The following is a 26,973-nucleotide window of genomic DNA, read 5'->3' on the forward strand; positions in this document are numbered from 1 at the left end:
CCCGGAAAGAGGAGAAAAGTTCCACCTCAGGAGAGCTGGTATAGACAGTGATGTTCTAGCTCTATCCATTCCATATTGGCCAATCCAGTTTTTTCTTGGAGGAAAGCTTAAGACTGAATTTCTGAGTGAGTCTAACCCAGAACTTTTGTGCATTTATGGCTGTGAGAGAAGTGGAGGAGACTGATTTTGTTTTCTAGCTCCCTGCCAACTCCCTTAAGAAAAATAATTCTGGCACTCTTGACTATCAAAGTCACAGATTTATCTTTGCCTTTAATAATCTCTGCCTCCCATCCCTACCTCCAACCCTGCACTTCCCTGATTTTAGACAACACCTCTCACAAGGGTTTACAGTCTCCTGAAGTGCATCTCCACATGCTGGGCGCTCTCCTCAGCCGTCAGCCCAATTCCCGAGTGCCAGGACGCGTGTGGGGCAGCTTCTCCTCCCGGAGGACAGGTGCAGAGGGAGCAGACAGGGACCCATCAGGCTAGCAGGTAGACAGCCGTTTGCTCTGGGGGCATCTGAGGCTCACCTTCGGAGCAGACCTAAAATCTTCAAATGTTTTGCTCGACGATTAGTCACTCTTTTTTAAAGAAATGGCCTTATTCTAGCTTCCACCTCTATCCTCTAATCATGCTCTTCACACGGAGGATTTAAAAGTACAAAGTTGCTTGTTCGTCTATCCACGTGCACAGTCATGTGCACACAAACATTTTTAAACTCCATCCGGCCCCTCCATCACCTCTGACCCCCACTCCTCCTTGACCACTACAGGTCCAGCCTCAATTCCTGAGACACTGACTTAGACTTGAAACACCTGGCTTTCTCCTCTCCTGGTGCCATGGATGCTTTGGTCTCCTCCATGCTTGGGACACGATCCTGAAGCCGAGATGCCCTCACACCTGCTTGAGCCTCTGCAGGGCCAGCCTTCTCTGTCTCCAGCAAAAGAAAGTTATTCAGAGGAGGTTTTTAGAGATTCTGCTCCATTTGGTACAGTTTATTGCATCTTTTCACACCCATTAGAGGCAAAGCAGGAGAAGGAAGTAGAAGTGAAGTTCAAATTGGCACAATTTAGTCATCTTAAAGGCCAGGGGTAGGAGGACGGAAGGAGGAAACCTGGGGTAGGATGAGGTTTGTGGAGACTTCTGTGTCCCTAGGGGCCCCGAGAAGGTACCGTCAAGTTCTCCATTCTTTTTCGCTGCCTTTCGAGAACTCAGGTCACATCGGACTTACAGAGACTCTTCAGATATTTGGGGGATGGTTGTCCCACATATGCCTTTGCTCATGGTGCAGCTGAACTTCCTATGTGGAGGAGAGTCGTGAACCTGTAATTCATCATCACACTCTGGCCAGAAAGCCAACCAGGTGAGGGGCACTGATGGTGTGACCCTGATGAGAGCTCCCAGCCCTTGTCAGAATCACAGCTCAGGTGAGCTCTGAACGTGCCTGAGGCAGCCTGGGCTTCCCAATCCTTCACGGTAGCATTTAAAGAGAACGCCTCGGCCACAAGTACTGTACTGTGTGGTGTGTGGTTTTATAAGCCTCTGATGGTTTGTTTTGTAGAAAGGAAAAAAAATTCATTCCATGAAAAGGAGAAAGGAAAATGCTATTTTACAGCATATAGATTCTCAACCACAATTTCTTTACATGGAAATATGTACAAAACCGGTACCAGGAGCCTCAGTTAGAGGAGCATCTAGGACATAAGGTCATTAGAGGAGAAACTGTAGGGAGTCAGGCAAGAGGAGAAAAACAGAACAGGAGAGTCTGACCGCCACTCTGGAAGTTTCTGAGCACTCACTTATACTCTGGAGATGTCCCATCCAGCCACTTCCACTCGTTTTCGTGCTCCGAGTCCGTGAGGCCGATCCAGTGGCTCTCTCTCCCCACCATCTGCTTTTTTATCCATTGCTGAAAAAGAAATCAGTTGTCAGTGTGTTACTCTTTTCTTGGAACAGATGTCTGGGGGGCTTTCCCCCCAGCAACATTTAGGAAAAAAAAGACATTTCAAAAGAGGATGTTTATCAGAACACGTACACTGCTTTTGTGGCCCTCTTTTTTAGTGAACTTGCTTTGTTTTGCATTGTTTTGGGGGCTTTGACATTTTTTTCCCCTTATAAACTTACAAGTGATATTTCCTCTAAATCACCCAGATCACTCAATGAATTCCAGCAGCCTCCATCCCCTTCCACCACCTGGCCTTCCCATGTTCTAATAATAGTAACAGCTATGGCATCCTTGACTTCTTCCTCTGGGCCAGGTCCCACACTCAGTGTGTTGCTAGCACCATGTCTTGAAGTCTTTTCAACAATCTCCGTAGTGAAGACAATAAGTGGCTGAGCTGGGACTGGGCCCAGGGCTGTATACTCTAAAGCCCAGGCCTTGATTGTACTGTCATTCTTAGTCAGTTACTGCGGGAAGCAGCTGTTTCAGGGTTGTGTCTGTGCAGATACTTAGGGAAAAGGAAGGCGGCACTGGAACAGTGTGGCGCCAAAGAAAGAGCATTGGCCTTGCTGCTATATGGACCTCAGTTTCAGTCTCAGCACTGCATTTACTTGTCATCCCATGAATAAATCGTTCAGCCTTGCAGGGCCTCAGTTTTCTTAGCTGTAAAATGAGGATACTACTACCCATAGGTTGTAGGGTTAGTGTGAGGTTTAAAGGAGAAAATGCCTCATAAAGTGCCTGGTACGTAGTAGGGACCCAGGGAGTGGTCACCACTGTTATCTCATGTGGGCTGTGTCCCCATGGCCGCCTCCGTCCTCCCTGACCCTGCTGAGGCCACATACCTGGTCCCATGTATGCCACCCCACCCCTATAGTGCTCATGCCTCTTTGCTTCTCTCTCCATAAGTGCCTGCTGCTGGCCTGCAGGCTTCTCTTCTGCATTACGGCTCTCTTGACAGCCACACATCTCCAGGCTTGAGAAAGCAGTATCTTCCAGGTGGGAGCAAGAGGACATAACTCCCATGCCATGAATGCTTCTTGTCACTGGATGAGGCCCACATCTCCATAATGTAGCCTTCTGTGTTTATGTGACTATGAATTCTTGATATCTTTGAATCCCCAGTAAGCATGCAATTTCCAGATGTAAACTATCCTTAAATTATAGTTTTCTGCAATGGTAAGTACGCTGCAAACATACCTGTTCCTCTCTTGTGTTTATGAAAACGAGATGTGAAGACTTGTCTTCACAGAAAAGTTTTGCATCCTCAAAAATTTCTTTCTCAACCGAAAAATAGTAGCATTTGTCTGTGAAGTTCTTCCAGTGAGGCGGGCAGCCTAGGAGTGCAAAGGTTTAAAACATTGACTTAAAAAAACAAAGAAAGCACTCTGTCTTTCTTCCGCTATGTTTAAGAGGCCACAGCTATGGCCCTGCTTCCCTTGCAAGCCAGGAGCAGCCCCATCGTCTGTGTATGGAGCCCATGACTGCCGTTCACAGACATGCTGGGAGCAAAGACCAGTATAGGGATGTAGACTGCAGAGCACACAGTAGCTAAAACGGTATAACCTGGAAAATATCTATGCTGGGTCTTTGTTCTTCTGTGTCTGGAATAGTCTTTACAATGACAGAAATAACAGAAACAACAATACAAAGCAGTGCAGGCACAGGTGTTCAGCGTCAGTCTGGAATCATATGGAACCTATAAACAACCAGATGGGAGAACCCAGAACCAAAACTGGGCTATGACCCAAGGATGACCCAAGTTGTACTGAAGGAAATCAAGTGGAATCAAGTGTGGGTCAAAGGAGAGAAAAATAGGCTTGGTTGCAAAGCCAACATTTAGGGTTTTACCAAAGGTTTAATCATCAGAGGACGAGAAGGCACCATAACACCTTCTCAAAAGGAAATGAAATGTCGTGTTTAGACAGAAACGTGCGCCTGAGTGGCACCACCTGGCATGGAGGCTGTGAAGGCAGCAGGGCCCTGTGCCTGCCGCACGTGCTGCCTTCACTGCCCAACGAAATGAGGCGGGAGTGGAGGGACTGTGGGGTCGCACGCTGGGGGCCGCCCAGCCAGGAGCCCACGCACTGCTGGGCCCCTGGTGGGAGGAAGGGCTCAGACTTACCATTGGCCTCCGGTGCTGCGGTTGGCTCGTTCTGCAGGGCCTGGGGAACCACTGCGCCCGATGGACCTGGGGGGCCGGGGGGACCCTTGGGGCCTGGCATGCCTGGCACCCCAGGCAAACCCGGCAGCCCCCGCGGTCCCGGCACCCCGGGCTCCCCGACAGTCCCCTGCAGTCCCTGGAAGCCAGGAGGGCCCTGGGGGCCTGGAAGTCCATCCTTGCCTGGGGGGCCTGGGGGGCCTGGGTCTCCATTGGGGCCCTGAGGGCCGGGCTTCCCAGGGGACCCGCGGGAGCCTTTGGGGCCCTGCAGGCCTTTGGAGCCTTTGCCGCCGCGCTCTCCAGGGGGGCCGACTGGCCCAATTGGGCCCCTCTCACCGGCGGGGCCAGGTGGCCCAGGCTCCCCCTTTTCTCCTTTCTGCCCCTTGTTGCCAGTGGGACCAGGGGGGCCCTGCTGTCCTCTGTCACCTTTGGGACCCCTGGGGCCAGGAGGACCTAAAATATAAAAAAATGTAAATGGCATAAACATAAAATCCACCGTGAGTCATAGTGAAGAATTTATCTTCCTATAAAACCTCCAACTTAAAAAAATCTAGACATACAAAATCTATGCAATAAGGAATGCTTATTATTTTACCATGCTATTGTTGATGGCATTTTTTTTTATAAAAAGCTTTCTTTACTAAGTTTACCCTTCCTGCTCCAAGCATTTGGAATACATCTTAACAACACACCGCTTTTGAGTATCTGTGGATGTTTCAGGGGAAGGGACATCTTCCTGTTGACCCTGCCGCAGTGTGACTCACATCATTAACTTGGGCCCTTTTAGTTGTCTGGGACCATCTGTCACCAGCAGAAAAGCCATGCATGTTGGGATCAGGATTCCCTCCTACTTACTTCCTCTTCTTTTCATTAAGTTGACAAATATTTATTGACAACCTATTATATGACAAGCGCTGTGTAAGGTGCTTGGGATGAAGAGTTGACTTAGACACGAAAATGCCATCGAGCATTGAGAGGCACGGTCCTTTTCATTCCCTCACCACACCAAGCCCACCTGGTGCTCCTGTCCCCTCTGCCAGCATTGCTGCAGGGACACTGCTGTCCTTGGGGCTGACCCTCACCCATCGAGGACCAGCTCAGAGGGACGGGAGGTCTATGGAGAAAGCGCTCCCCTGGCCAGGGCTGAGGAGGGGCAGTGTCCGTTTCTCCAGTTTGTTTGTCCAATAATGCAAATAGGGAAGGGGAGATAGAGAAGAACCAGGGGGGCCGTCTAACTGGCGGGGGAGAAAAAATGACACCATTTTCCCACCAAAGGAGGAAAACGCAGTCCTCCCTAAAAAAAGCAGGGGAAGAAGGAAGCCAAGTGCCTTCTCATCCTGTAAAGCAGCTCCCTTAACACAGGACTGCTTTGTTTTCTTTGAGTTCTCAGGGGTAAGAGGCCATCTGACACCCATACACCACAACCAGGATTTGTGTTGTGAATGACTATACACTCGAAAGTTCGAGGTACTTTTACATACACTATGTCGCCTGACCTTCGTCTATGACATGTTATTCCCACAGCACATCTGAGGACAGGCAGGGCCAGAGATGTCAAGCTCTGTGTTCAGGGTTACTTAGCTACTCAGGACAGATAAACCCGGGGAACAAGGGATGGGCAGTCACAATCTAGTCATGGAGCTGGGACTGGAATCCAGGTCCTCTCCTGTTGACATGAATGGATCTCGGAGGACACTGTTCTCAAACTTTCTACTCCCCGGAATCTCAGAGTTTTGGAGATCTCCTGATTCTACATGAATAAGTAAAAGAGGCCCATGCTTGTTCTTTCTTCAGAAGCAGAAAGCCTTTCTGGCTGGAAGGGTGGAAGTGCTGGGGGGATGAATGGTGGGTAGGCCTCCCACCCTCAGTTTTCTCAATCCCCCTACATCACCACCAACCCCCAGCTGGTCAGGACAGAATGGTGCAGCAGCCTTCCCACCTCTGTGTGGGGATCTCTCTGCCCTGCTCCCCTCCTAGGCCCTGATGGACCTCACTGTACCCTCATACATGGCCCCAAGTCCATCCCATCCATCTGCTCTCAGCAAGAACCCAGGCCCTGGACTCGCTTTCCTTATTTAAGGCTACCCATGATGTCACCCATGGATTTACTGGCAGGACCCTCTACTGAGCTGTAAGAGAGTTTACGCTATACTAGGACTAGCTTCATTGAGACCCTTCTAGGGTTGTCTGCTCCATAACTGCAAGACTTTAGGACGAAGCACCCTCTCCCTGAACCCGACTCATTGACTTCTGCCCACCAACTTCTGTTGGCTCTTCTCTATCATCAGCTCTTCTGGGCTCTGGGTCCTTATTTCCATCTCATCATTGGATGGTCCATTTTCTCTGGGATGTCCTGCCAGTACCTCCAACCTGGCAGGTCTAAAACTGACCTTATCATCTCTTCGTTGTTATGATGTCTTTCCATCATCCCTTATCCCACCACATCATCATAACTGGCTCTCCCTTTCTGCTGCTCATCATGACCCTAGTGTGGGTGTCCTCTCTCTCTCCCCTCCCCCTACTCTGTCTTTTTGGTAGATTTTTATGGTAATCTCTTAACTGCTCTTCCTACCTCTGAGTTCTCTCCATTACCCCACTCTGTATCTTTCCCACATTTGTCTTCCTTACACACACCTCTGATCTCCACTTGTTCCAGAGTATTCAGCCCCTACTTGATCATCTGGTATCAAGGCTTTTGTGAGCAGGCGTCACATGTGTTTATTCCATCCTTCTCTGCACTTCTGCACATCTCTTCTCTTAGAATTTCCTCTGCCTGAATCCATCTGGAAAATTCCTATTCACTCACCATGTAATCCTCCCAGGTCACTCCAGATGGAAGTTTTTCCTCCTTCTCTATTCTTTCAGTCCTTGTTTGTTCTTCGGGGACACTTCCTCATCTAGCAGCCAGCAGCGTCTGGCACATAGTCATTGTTCAGCGAGTGTTTACCGGATCAATGTGCATCAAGGGTCAAAAGGCCCAAAGAGCTAATGCTAACATTTTGGGCCCCAGGAGACACCAGAAAGGAGAGATTTTTTCGGGAATGGTGAACTGCCTGGTGTCCCTCAGTTTAGTCTAAGAAGTATAGCTCCACTCAATCTATATGTCAATTGACCCTGGCTCCCACTATGGAATGATCATGGGGAGATGTCTTTTTTAAGAAATGATCCAGCGGTCTCTTCATCTGCAATCTGAGGTTTTTCTCTGTTTAACCTGAGGAGGTTCATTGAATAGTCCAGCCTATTTAGCAAAGATAGGGAAGGTGGATGTTCACTGCCAGATTCACCTTTTAAAAAGGTATATTAGTTCCTTTGTGTAGTTGAGAAATAGTGTCCTAGAGATTAATAGCGTGGAAGGTGGCATGTACATTCCCCATAATGGATGTAGCATTATGGAAAATTCTAGTGGAACAACACTGACAATAGGCCAAAGCATATATACAAATTCTAATTTATTTGGAGTAACGGCAAAAATGAAAGTAGCTTTTCTTCTCAACTATTTCTGTTTTCTGTTCTATGTTTAGCCTTAAGAAATCCAAATAATGAAGAAGGTCTGTTGGGAAATTCAAGTGGTTTAAAAATTCTTTATCCTTATTCTCTCTACAAATTTCACCAATAATCAGTGTTTCTCAATCACTCACATCTGGGTGCTATACTTGTAAGTGTATGAGTTTACCTGCGCCCATGAAATAGGGACTGTTCAGGGGCTGGTCTCCCTGTTCTGACACACCGATGTGGCAGGAGTTGTATTTCTTCCAGAACACCTTCCCCTGGTTTCTGACAACTCCAAAGACACACAATTCTTCCTCCCTTGACGTGAATCCAAGACGCCCCTCACCCAGGGTGACAGCTTTTCATTAATCTTATTTCTTTCTGGTGTTGGGTAGTTCATGGTGTTCAGCTGTTGCCCTCTGAACTGAGGTGGTTCTTGAATGTCCCCACTCACTCAACATAAGCTGTGGCTTATTTTAAGAACAGCGTCAAGCATGGATCCCGCAGTCAGCACAAAATACCAGCAGATGCTAATTTAGAGATCTTGTGAAGGAAGGGAATAGATATTGGGAGAATATACAAGTTTTTGCCTTTGACAAAGGTCTAACATCCTACTTGTGATGGATTTCCCAGCTGGATTAGCACAAAAACCGAATTTTTCATACGAAGTACTAAATCCATCACAAATAGGTTATCTGTCTCTCTCTCACCAATACTCAATAAGGTTGAGTATTGGTGGCCGTGGACACACTCCTGGTAAGCACACTGTTAATGCTGTCTTCATCCACAGCTGCCCTGGCCTTGGGGAAACCATCACAGAGCTGGAGCAGGAAACCAGCGCTCTGCCTTCAGATGCTGGGCTCTGTGAAAATGTACTCTGTGTGTCCCATACATAAAGAGAGTCATATAATGTACTTTGCTCATTAAGACCTAGAAATTTGCTGTTTATTTCTTTTTAAAAATCACTGAGAAAGAGAGGTAAAACCATTTAAAAGTCAGCACTAGACCCCCTAAAAAAGTTGATTATTAATGCCAGGGGTGTATCTTCCTCTAGGACCCAGGACACTAGTATCACTTATTAGCATCTGGATGATCCCAGGCTTTTAGGTCTTACTTGAATCTTTTATTGGGCAGCTGTTGAAGTGAAAGTAAAGTGAAATAAAATATAAGCCACCTTTTGTGCCTTAAAACCAAAAACACTGAGATATATGACGTGGGAGTATTTGTGAGCTTGTGCAGTTACAACTTGAATTCAGGATCAAGAAAATGGCTACACTACATGTGGAAGTACATGTGATGTCCCAAACAGAAGCAAATTTGAGATTTGCTTTCAGTGCCAAGTGGGTGACTGCCTGGCTCAGCATTCTGAAATGCCCGGGATACCCGTGTTGCTGGTAAAGCCATCACAAGCTCCAGAAATGCCCAAATATGACTGAGACCCAAGCACTGAGCAGTCTCTGTTTGCACTGCCGCAAAGCCCCCTCCCTGTGTTCCCCAGACTCCAGAGCTGGGAGCTGTGAACACCCGAATTCTCTAAACAAGCAGTTCAAAGAGGACAGAAGATTTGAAATCTCTGTGCCCTTTCTGCTTTGGCAACTACACTGCAGGCCTTCAGAAGGGCCCAGCCCCGGGTCCCACCCCTGAGATAAGGTTCCAATTTGTTTTCCAACAAAACAGGAAGTAGAGAAACCACTTTAATTCTTACTGCCATCCAAAATCTTGAAGACTTCATTTTAGAACCACTAGTGGTAAGGTTGGAGGATAGAGAAAAAGAGTAAAATAATCTGATGCATTTTTCTTCTCATTTAAAAATCTACTTTGAATGCAACTGAATTAAACATTTATTAAACACCTACAATATGAAAAAGTTATTCTGCTTCACTGAAGTGAATATAGAATGTACAAATTAAAAGGAAATTTAATCAATATTATATAGCAATTGTTTTGAAGAATAATTTGATTCTTGACTTGACTCCTGACTGTTTAAGACAGTCAGACTTCTAGGAAGCCACGAAAGCTCCTTGTCCACAGAGGAGGGTATATTTAAACCACTGTTTCTCACCAACTGCCCACAGTCTGCTTCTATACCTTTGAACATGAGCTCTCAAGGATCCCTAGATAGCAGTCTTGTTTGGGGAAGTGTACCACGAGGGAGTACGGTAGGCAATGAGAGAAACTGAAGCCTCCTGCCTGATCCACTTTGCTTTGTCCCCTGCCCCTTCAGCTTTCCTATGCATCTTTCAAGGTCCAGCTCAAATGTTAGTTCCTTGATGAAGCCTAAACCAACTGTTCTCTTGAAAATAAACTCTCCTGCATTTCAACCTCCCTGAATATATCATCTGTTCTCTTGAATCATCATAGGGCAGCAGGGTGCCATTGGAGGCACGGGTTTGGGAACTAGACAGACCGAAGGTTAGCACTGTCTGCCATTTACTAGCTGCTTCATCTCAGATAAGTTACTCAGGCTCTCTCTGTGCCTCAGTTCCCTCCCCTGAAAATGGGGAATGCTGGTAATTCCTATCTCAAAGAGATGTATGTAATAATGAAAACAGACAATTTATCCAAGTGCTCAGCAGCATAATTGGCATATCGCAGACACTCAATAAATGTGGATTAAAAAATGAGTGAAAAGGGGCCAGCCTGGTGGCGCAGTGGTTAAGTGTGCCTGTTCCGCTTTGGTGGCCCAGGGTTCACTGGTTCAGTGTGGATATGGCACCGCTTGGCATGCCACGCTGTGGTAAGCATCCCACATATAAAGTAGAGGAAGATGGGCACGGACGTTAGCTCAGGGCCAGTCTTCCTCAGCAAAAAGAGAAGGATTGGCAGCAGATGTTAGCTCAGGGCTAATCTTCCTCAAAAAAAAAAAATTAGTGAAAGCTGTTGACAGCACCTGAGTCTGACTCTTCTCCAGGGCTGAGCACCAGGAAGCCAGCAGGAAGTACTTTTGGACCCAAATCAACCTTAACCCCATCTGTACAATTTTATTCCTTGTGCACATGAGGCTGTTGTTTTCCAGTGCAATTGTACTGGGTGGGGCTACAGCAGAAGGGAAACCTTGGATGGGAACTGAACTTACTCACACCTGGGTATGACTATTAGCTAACTCCCGCCGGGCACTGCATTAAGCGCTTTACATTATCTCATTAAGTTCTCATAACCTCTAAAAGGTAGACACAGACGAGGAAACTGAGGCACAGAGAGGATGAGGAACTTGGTACTTGTATCCAGGTCTGTCCCTGTCAGATTCCAGAGCGCTTGTTCTTCCTTACTAAATCTTACATCTCTCTCAGAAGAGCGGATGAAGGGAACTCTGATCGTACTGGGAGGATGCAACTGACATTCTCCGTAGCTTGCGGAAGACCTCAGGATGTGAGGTGAATTCCTACCCAAGAGTGTGTGTTATGAGGTATGAAGTCCTCTGTGTCCAGAATTAGGATAAAAATCTTTGTTATTTGTAACAACAAAAAAAATAAGGCTTTCATAACTAGGTTTTTTAGTTTATGGATGTAGAGATAATTGTCAGGATTCAACATGTTTTAATATCTGTTTCCACATTGTCATCTAGCTTCAGTGCAATCAGTCAGCTTCAGCTTTCACTTCTTCATTAGGCAATTGTCTTAGGTGGCTGAACTGTACAGGCAGCATCAGGGTTCATTAAGTGTGAGTCACCAAGAATTTCCCAGAAAGCATTAGAGTATTTTGAATCTTGCAGAGGCAAGCCCAACATAAGCCAATGTTAATCCCGTCCTGCTCCATCTTGCTTTATCCCATCCTTCCCTTATCCTCAGGGATGGGAGTTGCATGTAGAGAAAGAGGAAAGGCACTAGAGAAGAAGCATGGAAGGAAACGCTTGCATTGGGAAACGGAGTTCTTCCCTCTGTCCCTTGTGCTCTTGGAATAGCTAGTGGGCATTCCTGTTCTGGAGGAAGTTGAATAGGTTGAATAGACAGGGGGCAACTTGGTTGACTTGAGAAATTTCTCAGGTCAACATATAGAAAGTGCAGGTAATGACAAGACCAAGGACAGATTTAATATGGGAAGGCATATGTGAAAAGGAAAATAGCATTCAGAAACCAAGGTCTGAGGCATCTCAGAAACATTGAGTCAGAAACCTCATTCTAATAGACATCTTCCACTTAACAGGCCACTCTTTCTGTACCTCCCCAGTCTGTACCACCATCCACTGGTTGCTCAAGCTAAAAATTTAGGAGACATCTTGTTCCTCTCTTTCCCTCACTCCTCACAGCCCATCCATCCATCAACCTTGTCCAGCCACACACACCAGCCCCTGACCCTGTGTTCAATTTCTGTCCATTCCCCATCCCCCACCCCTACAACACAGAGGTACCACTTGGCTGCTTCTTTGGGCTTGGGATACTGCGGGTAGGGAATTCAAGGGTCCTGGGCACCAAACATGGTCAAGAACGGGTTGGCATGGGCTCTGAATACTCAGCCCGTTGAGCCTGTGGATTCCTCGCCTTGGTGGGGCATGGCTGGAGGAGGCCAGTCAGGACCTTTCACAGCAGGGCCCTCCTGTCCAGAGAAGGGCAGGGCTGCCCTTGAGTCTACCTCCAAGACTCCTCCTGAATGAAGAGACCCACTTCTATCATCTCCACCGCTACCATCCCATTCTAAGTCACCTATAACTGGTCCATAGCCTCTCACTGGACCCTTGCCTCCACACTCACTCTCCTGAAATCTATTTTCCTCCCAGCGCCAGCATTTATATTTTAAAAATATAAATCAGGTCATGTCACCACCTTGCTTAAAACCTCCCCCTCACACTGAGAATGAAATCCCAACTTCTTGCCCTCACAGACTCCTTCAGCAGCAACTGGGGACAGGGAAGAGGGACATCAGTTTCAGTTAGTATTGATGGGGTTAACAGCCTGGGCTTTGGTCCCACACAGCCTGGCCTCAGATCCTGTTTAGCTACTTGTCATTTCTGTAAGTTTGAGGAAGTTCCTTAAACTTCTCTAAGCCTTAGTTTCCTCATCTATAGACTGGTGATGATCCTGTAAGTGCCTATCTTACAGAGCTGTTGGCAGGACTCACTGGGATGGTTCGGGAAAAGCACTCAGTCAACTCACAGTCAATGTTAGCTGATAAAAATAATCAGTATAATAGAAACATTAAAGCCATTGTTTGATCTTCAACTATAAGTGTTCCATACACTTCCTTAGCTGACACGCCATGCTGTCTATAAACTAAGGATGTCAGAAGTTTCCTTACAGAAAATAAGCTAACAATTAAACTAATGGAATAGTAAAACTATGAAATTTATAGATAGAAAATATCCAGAATACCATGATAGGATTGTCTAAGATACTATAATTGCAAGAGAAATTTAGAAAGCTCTCATTTTATTAGATTGCACATCTGCTAAGATCTGCCCTCATTCTGAATTTAGGTCGAGAAAGGATAGGAAAAAAAGTAAATTAAGCACTGAAGAGCTTTCTCATCATCTGCAAGCCCATCCCTTATTCAGAGGATGACTCACACCTACAGTGTCCCTGACTCCCAACTCTTCAGTCCCTCTCGAGTTTGGGCACTCATATTGCTAAGGGAAGCCATTATATTTTCAGGCAACACCAATTTTTCTAAGAAACATCATATAAAACCAAAATTTATCTTCCTTTAATGAACACCCACTTGTCTCAGTTTCACCCTCTGGACATCCTCAGATATCATTTAAAATCTCTTCCACATGATAGCCTTGTAAATAGTTGTAGATGGCTGCCCTGTTCCCCCACTAAGCAGTCTCTCCTGTAGGTTAAATTTTCCGGATCCTTCAATCCTTCCTCACAGCACATGGTTTCTATACTCCATCATCCTGGTCATATTCTTTTGACCATGCTGGTCTGTGAATGTCCCTCTTGAAAGAGACTCCCTAAAGTACACACTATTCTCCAGGGGTTGTCTTGCCATACTGAATGGAGCAAGATTATCACCTCCCTCATTTTGGATACCATGTTTTTATTGATATAGTCAAAAATCACATTAGATTCCCTGGTAGACACATTTACTTGCTTACAGTCAACTAAAACTACCATGCTTTTCATGCATACTTTCTTTAAGCCACGCCTTCCCATCAAATTTGTCTGTTTGATCTTTTCCATCTACAAGCAAGATTTTACATGTATTTCCTATCTATTTCCTTTTGTTGGCATCTCTTTACTCTTCCAGCCTCTCAAGATCATTTTGGATTATGATTCCATCATCCGCTAGCTAGTATATACAGTTTCATGTCACACAAGTATTGGATTATTTCCAATAGGTCATTCATATCTTCATGCTAGTCACCGACAAAGCTGTTGAACAGGGCCCTGCCATTGCCATCCAGACCTGCCTCTAGGCTCATGGGGGCTCATGAACTATTACTCTTAGTACTCGGTCATTCAACCAATGTGGTGGACACACCCTAGGTCACCCCCAATGACTCATGCCCTGTGTAATCCCTTCCCCTTGAGTGTGGAACCTGTGTCTTGTTTCTAACCAATAGAATATGGTGACGGTGATGGGATGTGACTCCCTTGAGTAGGTGACATTATATAAGACTTCACCTTTGCAGACTGGAGTGAAAGAGACTCCCTTGCTGGCTTTGAAGAAGTTGCAATGCTGTGAGATAGTCACATGGCAAGGGACGGTAGATGGCCTCTAGGAGCTGAGAGCAGTCTCCGGCTGACAGCCAAACAGAAAACAGGAACCTCAATCTTACACTTGTAAGGAGATCAATTCTGCCAGGAACCTGAGGGAGGTGGACATGGACTTTCCCCACTTGAGCCTCTGATGAATCCTCAGCCCCTCAATGAGACTGCAGCCTGGTGAGACCCTGAGCAGAGGACCCACCTAAGCCATGCCCAGACTCCTGGCCCACAGAAACTGTGAGATAAGAAATGGGTGTTGTCTTAATCTGCTGATTTTGTAGTAATTTGTTATGCAGCACAGAAAACTAATACAACCAATAAATCCATCAAACTGTGCTATAATCCAGCATCTATTTCTCCATCTTGTTCTTAAGGGTATCAGTGCCAAATGCCCTAGTAAAATCCAGATATGCTATTTTTCATTCTCCTAGTGTAAAAAAATCTAATAACTCTGTTAATGTGATGATATAAGATTAAGTTCACCTGCTTTCTTCTTAGTGCATTCATTCTGATGATTGCTGCTTTCCTAAAAGCTCACATATTATCCTTTTAATAATCTCTTCTCAGGCTTGAAGACAAATTCCTCATTTTACATAATTTGTAGAATCCACCTTTATCCCCTTTTTGAAAATCAGGATTGCTTTGCTTGGAGCCAGTCTCCTGATGCTCTAAAATTCTCTCGATTGTAAGCTATCTGAGGGCAAAGACCATCTGGTCTTCTTTGTATACTCCATTCAGAGTACTGAGCGCAGCATTTTCCACATAGTACTTTCAACTTAAAACCTGTGAAAATAGTTGCTAACTGGAACATACTATTAATATATAGTTGCTGCAAATCTTCAAAAGTAGACTTAATGTGAGCGAAGAACATTCACTTTATGTGGATGACCTGGAAGGGAGTAAAACTCAGATTTTGTATGCAAGTTATGTTGCTTCCTTTCTCTGTGGCCTTACAGTTACTGTGATGGCCAGCCATCTATCTGCTCATAACACTGGAAACAGGGATCTCTTAATGGTAACTCTGTGACCTAGAAGAATTAGTCTTGCTTTCAAAGGAGTCAATTTATAGTGGCATTGAAGTAGCTAGACACTGAGAAAATCCAAATTAACCAATCTTTCATTCAACAAATATTTAATGGAGTGTCTTTGAGCACTGTCCATAAAGTCTTAGTTATACCTCTCTTCAAGATGTGGAGCTTAATTCCCCTCCCCCTTGAGTGTGGGCTGGACTTAGTGACTTATTTCCAAAGAACAGAATATGGTGGATGTGATGGTATGTGACTTCTGAGTTTAGGTCATAGAAGGCATCGTAGCTTTCTTCTTGCTTTTTTTCTTGGATCGCTTGCTCTGGAGGCAGCCAGCTGCCATGTTGTAAGGATACTTGAGCAATTTCACATGGTGAGGAACTGAGGCCTCCTGCCAACTGCCGTGTAAATGACCTATCTTGGAAGCAGATCGTCAGCGCCAGTTAAGGCTTCAGATGGCTGCAGCCCTGGCCAATATCTTGACTACAACCTCATCAGAGATACTGAGCCAGAACCGCCCAACTAAGCTACTCCTGAATTCCTAATCCATAGAAACTATGAGATAATAAATGTTTATTGTTTTAAATTGCCAAGTTTTAGGGTAATTTGTTATACAGCAATCTATAACTAATACAATATAAATTCAGAATTTTCACTTACCTTGTAGTATCGTAAAGTTCTTGATAAGCTGACCATGCTTTGAGTCCACCAGCTTCATTTCTTCCATAATCACTGATAAGTTGGCTACTTCAGTGTCTAACCTCGACCTCATCATATCTTGTTGCATCCTGAGAGAAACAGAATCCAAGCGGATGTTGGCCAGTGTATTATTCAAGGAGGTCAGATCGTCCGTGTGTTTGGTCAGCGTATCCGTGCAAGTGGTCCTGACTTCATTCAGATTGCTGGTCAGTGTCCGAAGGTGGTGAGCTGTGTAACTGATGTTGCTGATGATGTTCACAATATCCGTCTCAAAGAGCTGGAAGCGTTCTTCCAGCTGGCTGAACTTGATGGCCATTCTGTTCTCCGCATCCCTGTGTACATCCTGCAGGTCTTTCAGGTTCTGCTCGTTGGCTTGTGAGGCCGTGGTGATGTTGTCCATCTGACCTGTGAATGAGCTGAGCTGGCTGTTCATATCCTCCAGGGTGTCATTGTTGGCTTTGGCCAAGGCAGAGTTATTGGCAGCCAGCGTCTGCAGGCTCTGCACTTTCTCCTTCAGCCAATCAGTGTCCTTCTTGGCTTGAAGGAAAACCTGCTGTAGATTTTGGAAGTCGTTCTTGATTCGCTGGATGGCCTGGCTCGTGTCATCCACAGACCGCTGCAGGTTAGTGATGAGGTTCCTCTGCTGCACCTGGGTCAGGTTCAGGTTGTTGAGGTTCATAATGACCACGTTGTGAGAATACATTTGGCTCTGCAGATTGCCCTGCAGCACGCTGGTATCTTGTTGCAGATTTGTGACGTAGCCATTGTACGCCTGCAGGGTTTTGTTCACAGTGGTGATGAGGAACGTGTTATTCTCCAGAGTTTCTTTCAGTTGACTCTGCCTGTCCACCAGTACATCCCCACTCGCCTGCAACTTCTCCAGAGTATCTTTGTTCCTGCTGGTCTTCTCTGTGATCTCACGAAGTTGTTGTCGAAGATCCAGAATGTCTGATCGGAAGGTGGAGAGCTCTGAGTTGGTGCTTATAGCTTTCTTCCCAGTTTGGTCCCCTGGAATAAGGCACGTTTGTTACTTAGATTGGTGGTATGGACAAGTGTTCAGGTGAGGTCAAAGGTCCCAACGAGACTTAACTGGTATGCACTGTATTTCAGATATAAAATTTGTGGGATATGCAGACTGCTCTGCATTAGTAAAGTCCACATATCTATTAAAACTGGGTCCTGGGGAATTGGAAAGGATGCTGAGAATTAGGACCAACTAACTAGGGTCAATAGTTTTCTTAAAGAAGGAGAATTTACCTGATTCTAGAGCACTGGGCAGGGTGTCAAAAAGGAAATAACCTACTGTTGATTAAATTCACCAAAATTCCTTTTCAAAAAATGAAAACAAAAATCAAAGGATAGAATAGGCTGGAATCTTTCATTTTTAAAATTAATCTCTACAATTCTTCTATGCAGTTTAAAATAATTCAAATAGGAATTTACTGAGCATTTTATAAAAGAGCTTTTAATAAAGAGTGTTTGTGGTTCTTTCTGATCAGGATTGGTCTTCAGATTTTATTTGGCACATAACAGTGTTTTGGGTGGGGAATTGAACTCCAAAATTGGTCCTTAACTTTAAAATTTAAAAATCTTCTAATTAAATCATGAAGAAAGATTCAATATACAATACAAAAGTTTATGTCCTTCTGAGTGAATATGGATTTACAGCAACATCATTCCAAAAAGCTGTGGTCATTTATACAAAGCAGAGTCAGAGGATTCAACTTTATGGCTACTCTCATTGCAGATTACCTAATTTTTTCAGGTCGCTTTCCACTGCTGTGAGCTTGTCGTCATAGGTTTGGCGAGATGTCTCCATGCCACCTGTGACATTGTCCATTTTCTCTACAACTGAGATGTGGAAATCAATGCATTAATAAACATACCTGCTCAAATTTTATTTTTCAGTTTGAACAAGAGATTCTTTCGTTAGAGAATAAAGGAAATAGATTGAAACAGAGTATGAATGAAATCAAATATGAGGAAAAAGCCATTCTTTTAGAAAAATAAATAACCTACTTGTCATAAAACCCAGTGGTAGTTTACTTGTAAATTAGAGAATTGTATGTTTTTAACTGTTCTCATGATTCGGTATTGTCTTTTAGAAACTGTTTGGCACTCATTTGTAAATTTTTATCTACTATGAAAGTCCTCAATCTGTATCATTTCCTATATTAATTTCCACAGATGGAAGCATAACACTGTGATCACTTACAAAATTTCATCACTCATCAGATTCCCTACCATTCCTGGCAGGTAGGACTCACTCACCTAGAGGGAGATTCCATGACAAATAACGCCTACCTCGAGTCTGTACACAGAGTCTCCGTAGAAGGGGTGCAAAGTCAAGAGTGTCTGCCCCTCTCTATCATGAGTTCCACCACTGAGGCCTGGAAATCTGCTTCTCCTTAGGGACAAGGGAACCTGTAGTTTATCAGTTCCCAGGAAGATGCCTCAGTGGGTTTCCAAACAATGATTTACCAAGAAGGCTTTTTTAAAAAAAATCATTTTCTTGATTATACATGAGAGGGAAAGTTAGTGATGTGGTATTAAATAAAAGCTTCTGTTCTTATTCGTTCTCAGAAGACAATAATTCTCTACGGTTGTGAGTTCAAGTTTGTTTTTCTAAAATGTCTAATAAGAGTGTATTTCTCCTGTGGGATCCAACCTCTAGCAGCTTGGGATTAGGTCTGACTGTCCTTCTTGGTATCAACAGCTTTTTTTTAAATAGTGGCTTTTTTTAAGCATGACTATGCTTTGCCTATTGTGAGCCAGTGGATCCAATTTATTGGATTCATCTAGTGTTCCTCCTACGCATGACTGTGTGAGGAGATTCTCCTGGCTCCAGCAGCAAGGAGAAGTACACGCCCACAGGTCTGCAGGACCGGAGTGAACCAGCTCCGTAGCTCCCGCGCTGTCCCTGGAGACTTCTACACTCTGGCTTTTATGAGATGTGAGCGATGCACCAAATGCTCTTTCTCACCTGAGCCTTCTCAGATGTTCTCCTTCCCACCTAGAATGTTCCTCTCTGGCCTCTTCACCAAGCTAAGCCCTACTTGCTGTTCAAGACCCAGCTCGTCACTTCCTGGGGGACATCTGTGCCAAAGTGCGTCTTGCCGAGCCCCCCCCCCGGCAAGGAGTCCCCTCCCTATTGTGGGACTTCTTCACTGTGTTGTTGTGGCTTGGTGACTAGAAGATCTCTTAAGGCAGGGAAATTTGCCTTGAGTTTTATCTCCAGCTCTTGGCTCAGTGTGTGGCATTTAGTAGTTGTTCAACACATACTTACTTATTATGCCATTTATTTAAATAAATGAGAACCTGCCTGCTGGCTGCCGAGGCCTGTGAAAAATTGGCCGAGCCAGAGGTCACGCAAACACACACACAAACCCACCAGCCCAGGGAAGGCTTGGCACCCGCAGCAAGTGTGACATTTAGCTGAATAATTATTGTTTTTAAAAAAATGACTCTGTAGCCACAGAGGTATAGTTACAGTAATCCGCACCTCAGGGTTGTTTGATAGGTACTCCTAAATCCTTGGGAACTCTGAAGAACAAGATGTTTCAGCTGCATTTCAGCAAAGCTACACTTTTAAAAAATAAAACACAGAATGTTTACAAGTTTAGGTTTGGTTTTGATTCTCAAATCAAAACACATGCCTCAGTCTGTCCTCAAACCACACGCAGTCCTCCCTTTTTCCTGGAAGCCAAAGAAACCTCTCACTATGCTGACAACCAGTCATTTTCTACCCTCTCTGATTTTTCTTCCATGTGTGTTTGAAAAAGAACAGAACTGTCGTCGATGGATAATTCAAGTTTGCACAGAGTAAAAGGAACAAATACATTCACTTTTAAAAAAAAACCTGTTAGGTTTCTCTTCGGTGCAGCAAGGAAACTATTTGCCCTGCCCATAAGTGCTAATGAACTAGTTACATGCACTGGAGCATGTGTGTCTGTGTTTAAAAAAAGGATCTTAGGGTGTCTGCCTCGTGGCATAGCAGTTAAGTTGATGCACTCCGCTTCTGTGGCTCAGGGTTCAGTGGTTCGGACCCCGGGTGCAGACCTAGCACTGCTTCTCAAGCCATGCTGCGGCAGGTGTCCCACATATAAAGTAGAAGATGGGCACAGATGTTAGCTCAGGGCCAGTCTTCCTCTGCAAGAAAAGGAGGATTGGTGGCGGACGTTAGCTCAGGGCCAATCTTCCTCAAAACAAAACAGGATCTTGGTATAAAGCTGCAAACATTAGGGTTGAAAAGCTGGCAGCTTCTCACTGCATAAAAATACTAGACTGACAGAGATCCAGAACCAATACCTGCTGTCACAGCACACAGCATTTTCGTTGGTTTTTACTCTTATCAACACAAATTCTCAATCAGGAAAACACGGGCAGAGCTGTCCTCTCTCTCCTGAGAAACTCCCAGTCTCTAGATGTCGACTCAGTTTGTAGATGATTCTCACATGAGGAAAATGGACGTGAGACACACAGGGTTACTAGCTGTCTGCTTCTTCAGGGGCTCCCCTTTATTGGAAACTGTTTCTTGACAGAGTTTTTCTTCAGAATATCAGTACTTCAGGTTACACCTGAAGATCTGTCCCTCTTCAAGTTCCCAAAGCCAACTCTCTGGGATAATCTGACAAGAACATCTCTTCTGTAAAAGCACTTTGGTATCATCCCTTAGCCTGGGCCACTAACCTCCTCCTCCCTTGTCTTGATCCCGCCCATCCTCTAAGGTCCACTCCAGCCCTCCCCCGACACTGTGCTAAGCCTTCCCTAATGGTTTGATTCCACACCACACCAACTGACCCTTTATCTGAATAGCAATAGGAACAGCCTCTATTTATTGAGCGCCTACTCTTTGCAAGGTGCACTGCACCACACTGCAGTTAAACCTTACAACTCTTTAACAGATGAAGAAATTGAGGCTCAGAGATGTTCAGTAACTTGTCCAGAGTTGCACAGCTTGGAAATAACTAAGTGGGATAGCAGGCCAGGAGCTCTAACTCCAAATCCATGCTTTCTCTGTAATTCCACATTGCCTTTCATTTAGCATTCCTTTTTCCTAAATCTAGTTGCCTCCAATAAAAATCCCTTGAAGTGAAGGATTGTGTCTTCTTTATCTTCTCTTTACAGGCATCATCCTCAGATGTTTACTAAGCATCTGCTACGTATATGGCACAGTGCTAGATACTGAGGACACAAGAGACACAGTTCACAGGCCCAGGCCTTGAAGACAGGGAACAAGAGCAGAGCACTGAGTTCCTATCCAGTGCTCACGAGTGTCTGTACCAGACTGATCATGGTCCTGAGGGGGGAACACAACCCCCCTGGTACCTGAGACTCCCCAGTAACACCCGTGATACTCCCAGGGAACGCAGTAAAGACCTCTCTACCTTGAACACTATTTCAGGTTTCATTACAGAAATGTGGAAGATCTGGTTATAGAATGTTACCCTGGATTCTAACAAGAGCTACACAGTGTGATCTGATGCACATCGGAAAACTTTCTCATCCAGTTGGAATCACTACTTTGGCCTTAAGGTAGACATTCTATGAGTAGGAATGTTGAGTCAGAGATTCTCACTGAGAAAGATTCAGATTTCTGCCTTTCTTCTTTGTTCTAACTACCTTAAGATAGATGCCTGCTGGGCAGGACAACTGGGTGGAATTTTCCTCTTCAGGGAATGTTCTGGAGGAAACATGATCCATTGAACTTAGGAGATGGCTTCTACCATGGAAGCTCTGTTGATGGATGATGAAAAATCCGGGGCGAGGGCTGGCCCGGTGGCATAGTGGTTAAGTCCCCACGCTCCGCTTTGGCGGCCGGTGTTCGCTGGTTCGGATCCCAGGCACAGACATGCGCACCACTTATCAAGCCATGCTGTGGCAGGTGTCCCACACACAGAGGAAGATGGGCACAGATATTAGCTCAGGGCTAATCTTCCTCAGCAAAACAGAGGAGGATTAGTGGTGGATGTTAGCTCAGAGCAAATCTTCCTCAAAAAAAAAAAAAAAAAAAAAAGGCCCAGTGCAAAGGATGCATCACGCTGTAACCGTCCAGGAATGTGCTTTCTGTAAAGTGGCTGACGTGCCTCCCAGTCACAGCCACTGTACAGACCTGTCTGGGTGACTCAGCAGTTCTCTGACTTGTTCAGCAAATTCTCTAGAGGGAACTTAAGTTTCATCCTAGCTTGTAGCTGTGTGAGTGACATAAAAGGAGAAGAAAAGGACAGTTTTGAGGAAAACAGTATGGAGTTGCCTTTGCTAACTCTGATAAATAAAGGAGTTTTTATTTTATTTCCCTTCAACTTCTCCTTCGGAGAAACATCGTTTCACTAAATAGTCCTTTTTTTCTTTCTTCCTTTTTTTTAATGGAGAGCTTCTCTAGACTGCAAAGGGAGACGTGTGAAGGGAGACTGGGTCTTGTCTTTCTGCCTCTTACAATGTTGGGTCATGAGAATCTCCTCAGCAAGAAAGAGGAATCATGTACAAGCAAGGAGAAAACACATCTGGAAAACAGCAACATTTCAGTTCACTGGGGCTGTGTTTGGGAACCAAAACTGCATGTTGTATTATCTTATTTTTGTCAGCAGAGGCCTGAGGGACGGGGGCCTTGAAGGGGGGAAAAGAGGGGCGAGAACAGCATTCGCCTGCACTTGTCTTGCTCCCTCAGTCTCTCCTCCCTCCTCCTGCTCAGTTACACCCACAGGGCGGGCCCAGCGGATCCTCAGGATGTTGGGTGTCCAGGTAGGGCCTTGAGGTGCGGCGATTGTGACGGGTCCCCGGGCCTAGATTTGACTGCCTTTCTAGAAGTCCGTCCTAATCTACAACTCATGCATCCATCCATCCTCTCATCAAATTATGCAGTAAACTTTATTGGGCACCTATTAAGTACCATGAGGCTAAGGGCTAGTGGGACACAGAACAGATAAAAGATAGTCTTTTGCCTTCATAGAAGTTATAGTTTGGGTCGTGAGACAGAGAAGCCCACTGGCCATAATGAAACAGTGTGACAGAGGCTAAGAGTAAGTAAAGGTGCTAGGGAATAAATGGGGGGCTCCTAACTCGGCCTTCAGGGGCTTCTTGCAGGACACGTGTCTAAGTGAGCTATGAGGGGAAAGGAGGAGTCATTCAGGTAGCGAGCGGTGAAGAGGTGTTCCAGGCAAAGGGACCAGCACATGTAAAACATGTCAGAGCCGAGAAGGGCTTTCCATTGTCATAAAAATGGAGGAAATATCTGTACTTTAAAAACAATGAGCAAACAAACAAAACCCTCTCCTTTGGATCTTTCTGTATAATTCTGAAGGCATAAAGATCCTAGACCTTATTTCCTTCCAGAGGTAAAAATTACAAAATACCACACGGTGATACGCTCATCAAACCTTTCTCACCTCCCTTCCAGTAGTCAATGTTTACTTTCCTGTCATCACACAGTACTGAGCCAAAAGTTACTTATTAAATGACTGTTGTGGGGCCGGCCCATAGCCAAGTGGTTAAGTTTGCATGCTCTGCTTCGGCAGGCCAGGGTTTCACCAGTTCGCATCCTGGGTGTAGACATGGCACCACTCATCAGGCCATGCTGAGGCAGTGTCCCACATAGCACAACCAGAAGGACCTACAACTAGAATATACAACTATGTACTGGGGGGCTTTGGGGAGAAGAAGAAGAAGAAACAAAAAAGATTGGCAACAGTTGTTAGCTTAGGTGCCAATGTTTAAAAATAAACAAATAAATAAATGGCTGTTTGATTCCAAGCTTCTCCATTATCTGGGTTCAGTAGGAAAAGTCCTGGAGAAGTGAATAATGACCTGAATAACCCAGGAAAGGAGGAGAGCCAGTCTGAATTACCTGGGACATAAAATGCCCTCCTTTTTCCCACTAGGTTTCACTCCCACCCTCTGTCCAACCGTCGCCGTGACTTAATAACCTTTCTTAACCCTTACTCTCTTAATCCTAGGTCAGGTTAACTCATCACAAATGGATGAAATGACCTGGTAATTTTCCAAATTTCCACTGCCCAAATTCATCAGTCAACACACTCCAGGATGCACATAACTTTGCATGGATGTAGCCTTAGAGATGGGACTTGACAAGCCTTGACTATATTGAGTATTTTTAACATGTTTTGCCATTTTAATGGCTAGAGCTGTATAAATGCAGTTATGAAGAAGTGAGAAACAGAGAGAGAATGCTACTTACGTCCTGGGACCAACTATAGGACCGGTGGCTGACTTACATCATCTTTGCTCAGCCCAATCACTTTTAAAAGTGGCATTATTATTGCCCTTTTATAGATAAGAAATCAGAAACTCTAAGAGGTTATGATTCATACCCAGGTTACATAGCCATGCACAGGACTTAGCATGATGCCTGACATACCAGCTAGCACTTAATAAAGTACACAGTTGTATTACAAGTGGTGGAATCAAGAATTGAACTTGGGGACGGGTCCAGTAGTGTAGTGGTTAGGTTTGTGTGCTCTGCTTCGGCAGCCCGACATTCACCAGTTCAGATCCTGGGCGTGGACCTACACACTGCTCATCAAGCCACACTGTGGTGGGGTCCCACATACAAAATAGAGGAAGACTGGCACAGCTGTTAGCTCAGTGACAATCTTCCTCATCACAAAGAAAAAAAGAAAAAGAACTGAACTTGGACCATCTGGCTCCAAAGCCCATTCTCACTCCATTACACTGTATCTCAGGAAACTACTAAACAGTGGAAGAGAGGTGGGAGGAGTTACTAGATGGAGGGGATTCACTTTGACTCTTTCTCTTCCAGGTCAAGTCGATGGGCTAGAACAGAGACTGGAATGTGTGGGAATTCTCCTCTGTTAATCTGTCAGTTCTGAGGGAAGGCAGCTGAGACGGCTGCTGAGTGAAGGATTTGAAGCTCAGCAGACCCACGTCTGCCTCTTGCTGAAACCAGACGACGTGTCTGTCTCACGTGTCTTTGATGGGGAGGCTTCCACGGCTGTTTTCTGTAAGAGGGTTTATGTAGTTCATGATTCTGAATCATGACACCTTCTACCTGTGGTGTCTGGAATGGCTGTAGGGGGTGGGGAGAATTCACTTTGTCTGCAAGTCTGGAGGATTCAGGCAAAAATCCTCCACTGACCTTAAACCAGACACATTGAAAGAATGCCTAACGTCCCATAAAGTATAGTTGAGGTGGCGGTGCTGTCTCTGTGTTTAACTTCCACAGGGCAGTATTTTCATGGAGCTATATAAACAACAGTGACCACAGTAAATGTGCTGAAGAGAAAAGGGGAATTAATTGGCCAGTCCCTTGGTGAAGTAAGTCATATCCCTGGAGATCTTGTGTTTGGCTTTTCCTCTGTCAATACAGCTTTCCTGTGTGCTGACTCCAGGGTTCCCAGAGAGCCTCTTAGAGATAAGAGGAAAACAGATTGAGGAAAAGGGAGCAGCAGGAAATAGGTAGGAAAAAGCAACAAAGAGGAAAAATCTTCATAACACATAGAGGACCATTATTATTGTTGAAATGAGTCAAAGGTATTGCTTTTTTCCCCCTTTCAGTTCCTACAGCTACAAGAAGCTCAAGACACGAAGATGGAACTTAGGATATTGCTTAGTTTTGCCTCTGAGTTGTATTAATGAAATACTTGATACTTACAAATGGGTTTTTTTTTAAATGATTAAATTAATAAAGGGAAACTTACTATTTGGAAGGAAAAAGGAAAGAGTACTTACCTTTGTATCCCAAAATGGCTACTGTGATTGTTAGCAAGGCACACAAAATGTATAATAAAATGATAGAAAACTTCAGTGCCCAGTTATTTTTACATTTGGTACATTGCGTTCCTTCCTGAATATCTGTAAGAGAAGTCAAATTTTAATAATAGTAACCAAAAAGCATTTTTGAAAAGTATCTTTTTGCATTTTGGTTCAAATACTATGACTAAGAATAATTTTTACATATACCTTACTATAGGATGAGTGGTATTTTAAAATTAAACATACCACTTTAGCAACACAAGCACTTTAAATATTGCCATTATGTTGCTGTAATTTAATATGTTGTATTTAATATGACTTGAAAATAGCACATAACTTTGTCTCACAGAATAGTTTCAAATCAAATTTCATTATGATAATTACAATTATAATTTCTATAAAAATCTCTACATGACAGAAGATTTAAAACACTCAAATCTACTTGTTTCAACCATTACTGGACCTGTAGCAATTCCAATACAACCAGCCAAAAAAAATCGTGACTTGTCCCTTGATGTTTGTTTCAGTGGTATGCTCCAGCGAATTCCCACTGGCTTGCAAGAGTCAATTGTTAAAATTGTAGGAATTTGGGGAGCTGGTTGTTAAACTGTTGGTAGCTTGAAATCAGCCCTGGAGGGGGTATTTACACCACAGAAACTGGCAAACACTACAGATTATGATCCCCCTGACCCCCTAGAAGTGGTTTCCCAGCATGCCACTGGCTTAAATGTACTATAATCTATAGCAGAAAATATAGGTAATTTTATGATTAAAATGCTCCTATATATCCATTTTTGTACATTACATGGATACAGAAAACAGACACTGACCCTTATTTATCACAGTGATTTGAATAACAACTATGAAACAACTAGAAAAACTAGACAGTTTAGATAAGAGGAGGTCAATTTTTACTGCTCACAGTTCAACTTTTTGAAAGACATTCTAGTCTAAGTGGTAAACCACCATCACTTCTGTAAGTGACTCCGGAAACTAACCCATAAAAAGGGAACTTTCCATTGGATTGATTAGAAACACAGAAGACAAGACTGTGGACATTTTAATGTGAAAATCACATGGTAAGGAGTATTGGGAGATTCCTTATTTTCCCATGTGTTTCTTACAAATAGCATCCCCCAGGAGCAAAGGCATATAAAGGCCTCATCTCCTATAATTGCGCTCAATAACTTTTGATGGGTAAGTCGTGAGGATTAAGCCACAGCCAAAGTTTCTCTCTTCTGGTTTGTAATTTTACACATAGTGCCCTTTTTCAGTGAAAAG

At 44.5% G+C, this 26,973-nt stretch overlaps 1 protein-coding gene across 5 annotated transcripts in view; it reads right to left on the reverse strand.

Moving 5' to 3' along the window:
- The window catches only part of COLEC12 (collectin subfamily member 12), a 179,286-nt gene that overhangs the window by 19,140 nt on the left and 133,173 nt on the right, over positions 1–26,973 (reverse strand). For all 5 annotated transcript variants that reach the window (XM_023647535.2, XM_070220768.1, XM_070220770.1 and 2 more), the window contains 6 exons: positions 25,669–25,791; positions 17,716–17,814; positions 15,925–16,971; positions 4,068–4,556; positions 3,143–3,279; positions 1,800–1,909 (listed from right to left, as the gene is read on the reverse strand). In XM_023647535.2, coding sequence (XP_023503303.1) covers positions 1,800–1,909; positions 3,143–3,279; positions 4,068–4,556; positions 15,925–16,971; positions 17,716–17,814; positions 25,669–25,791 — 2,005 coding nt within the window. The remainder of the gene's footprint in view (positions 1–1,799; positions 1,910–3,142; positions 3,280–4,067; positions 4,557–15,924; positions 16,972–17,715; positions 17,815–25,668; positions 25,792–26,973) is intronic.

This window comes from Equus caballus, chromosome 8 (assembly GCF_041296265.1).
Source record: "Equus caballus isolate H_3958 breed thoroughbred chromosome 8, TB-T2T, whole genome shotgun sequence".
Taxonomy (NCBI): domain Eukaryota; kingdom Metazoa; phylum Chordata; class Mammalia; order Perissodactyla; family Equidae; genus Equus; species Equus caballus.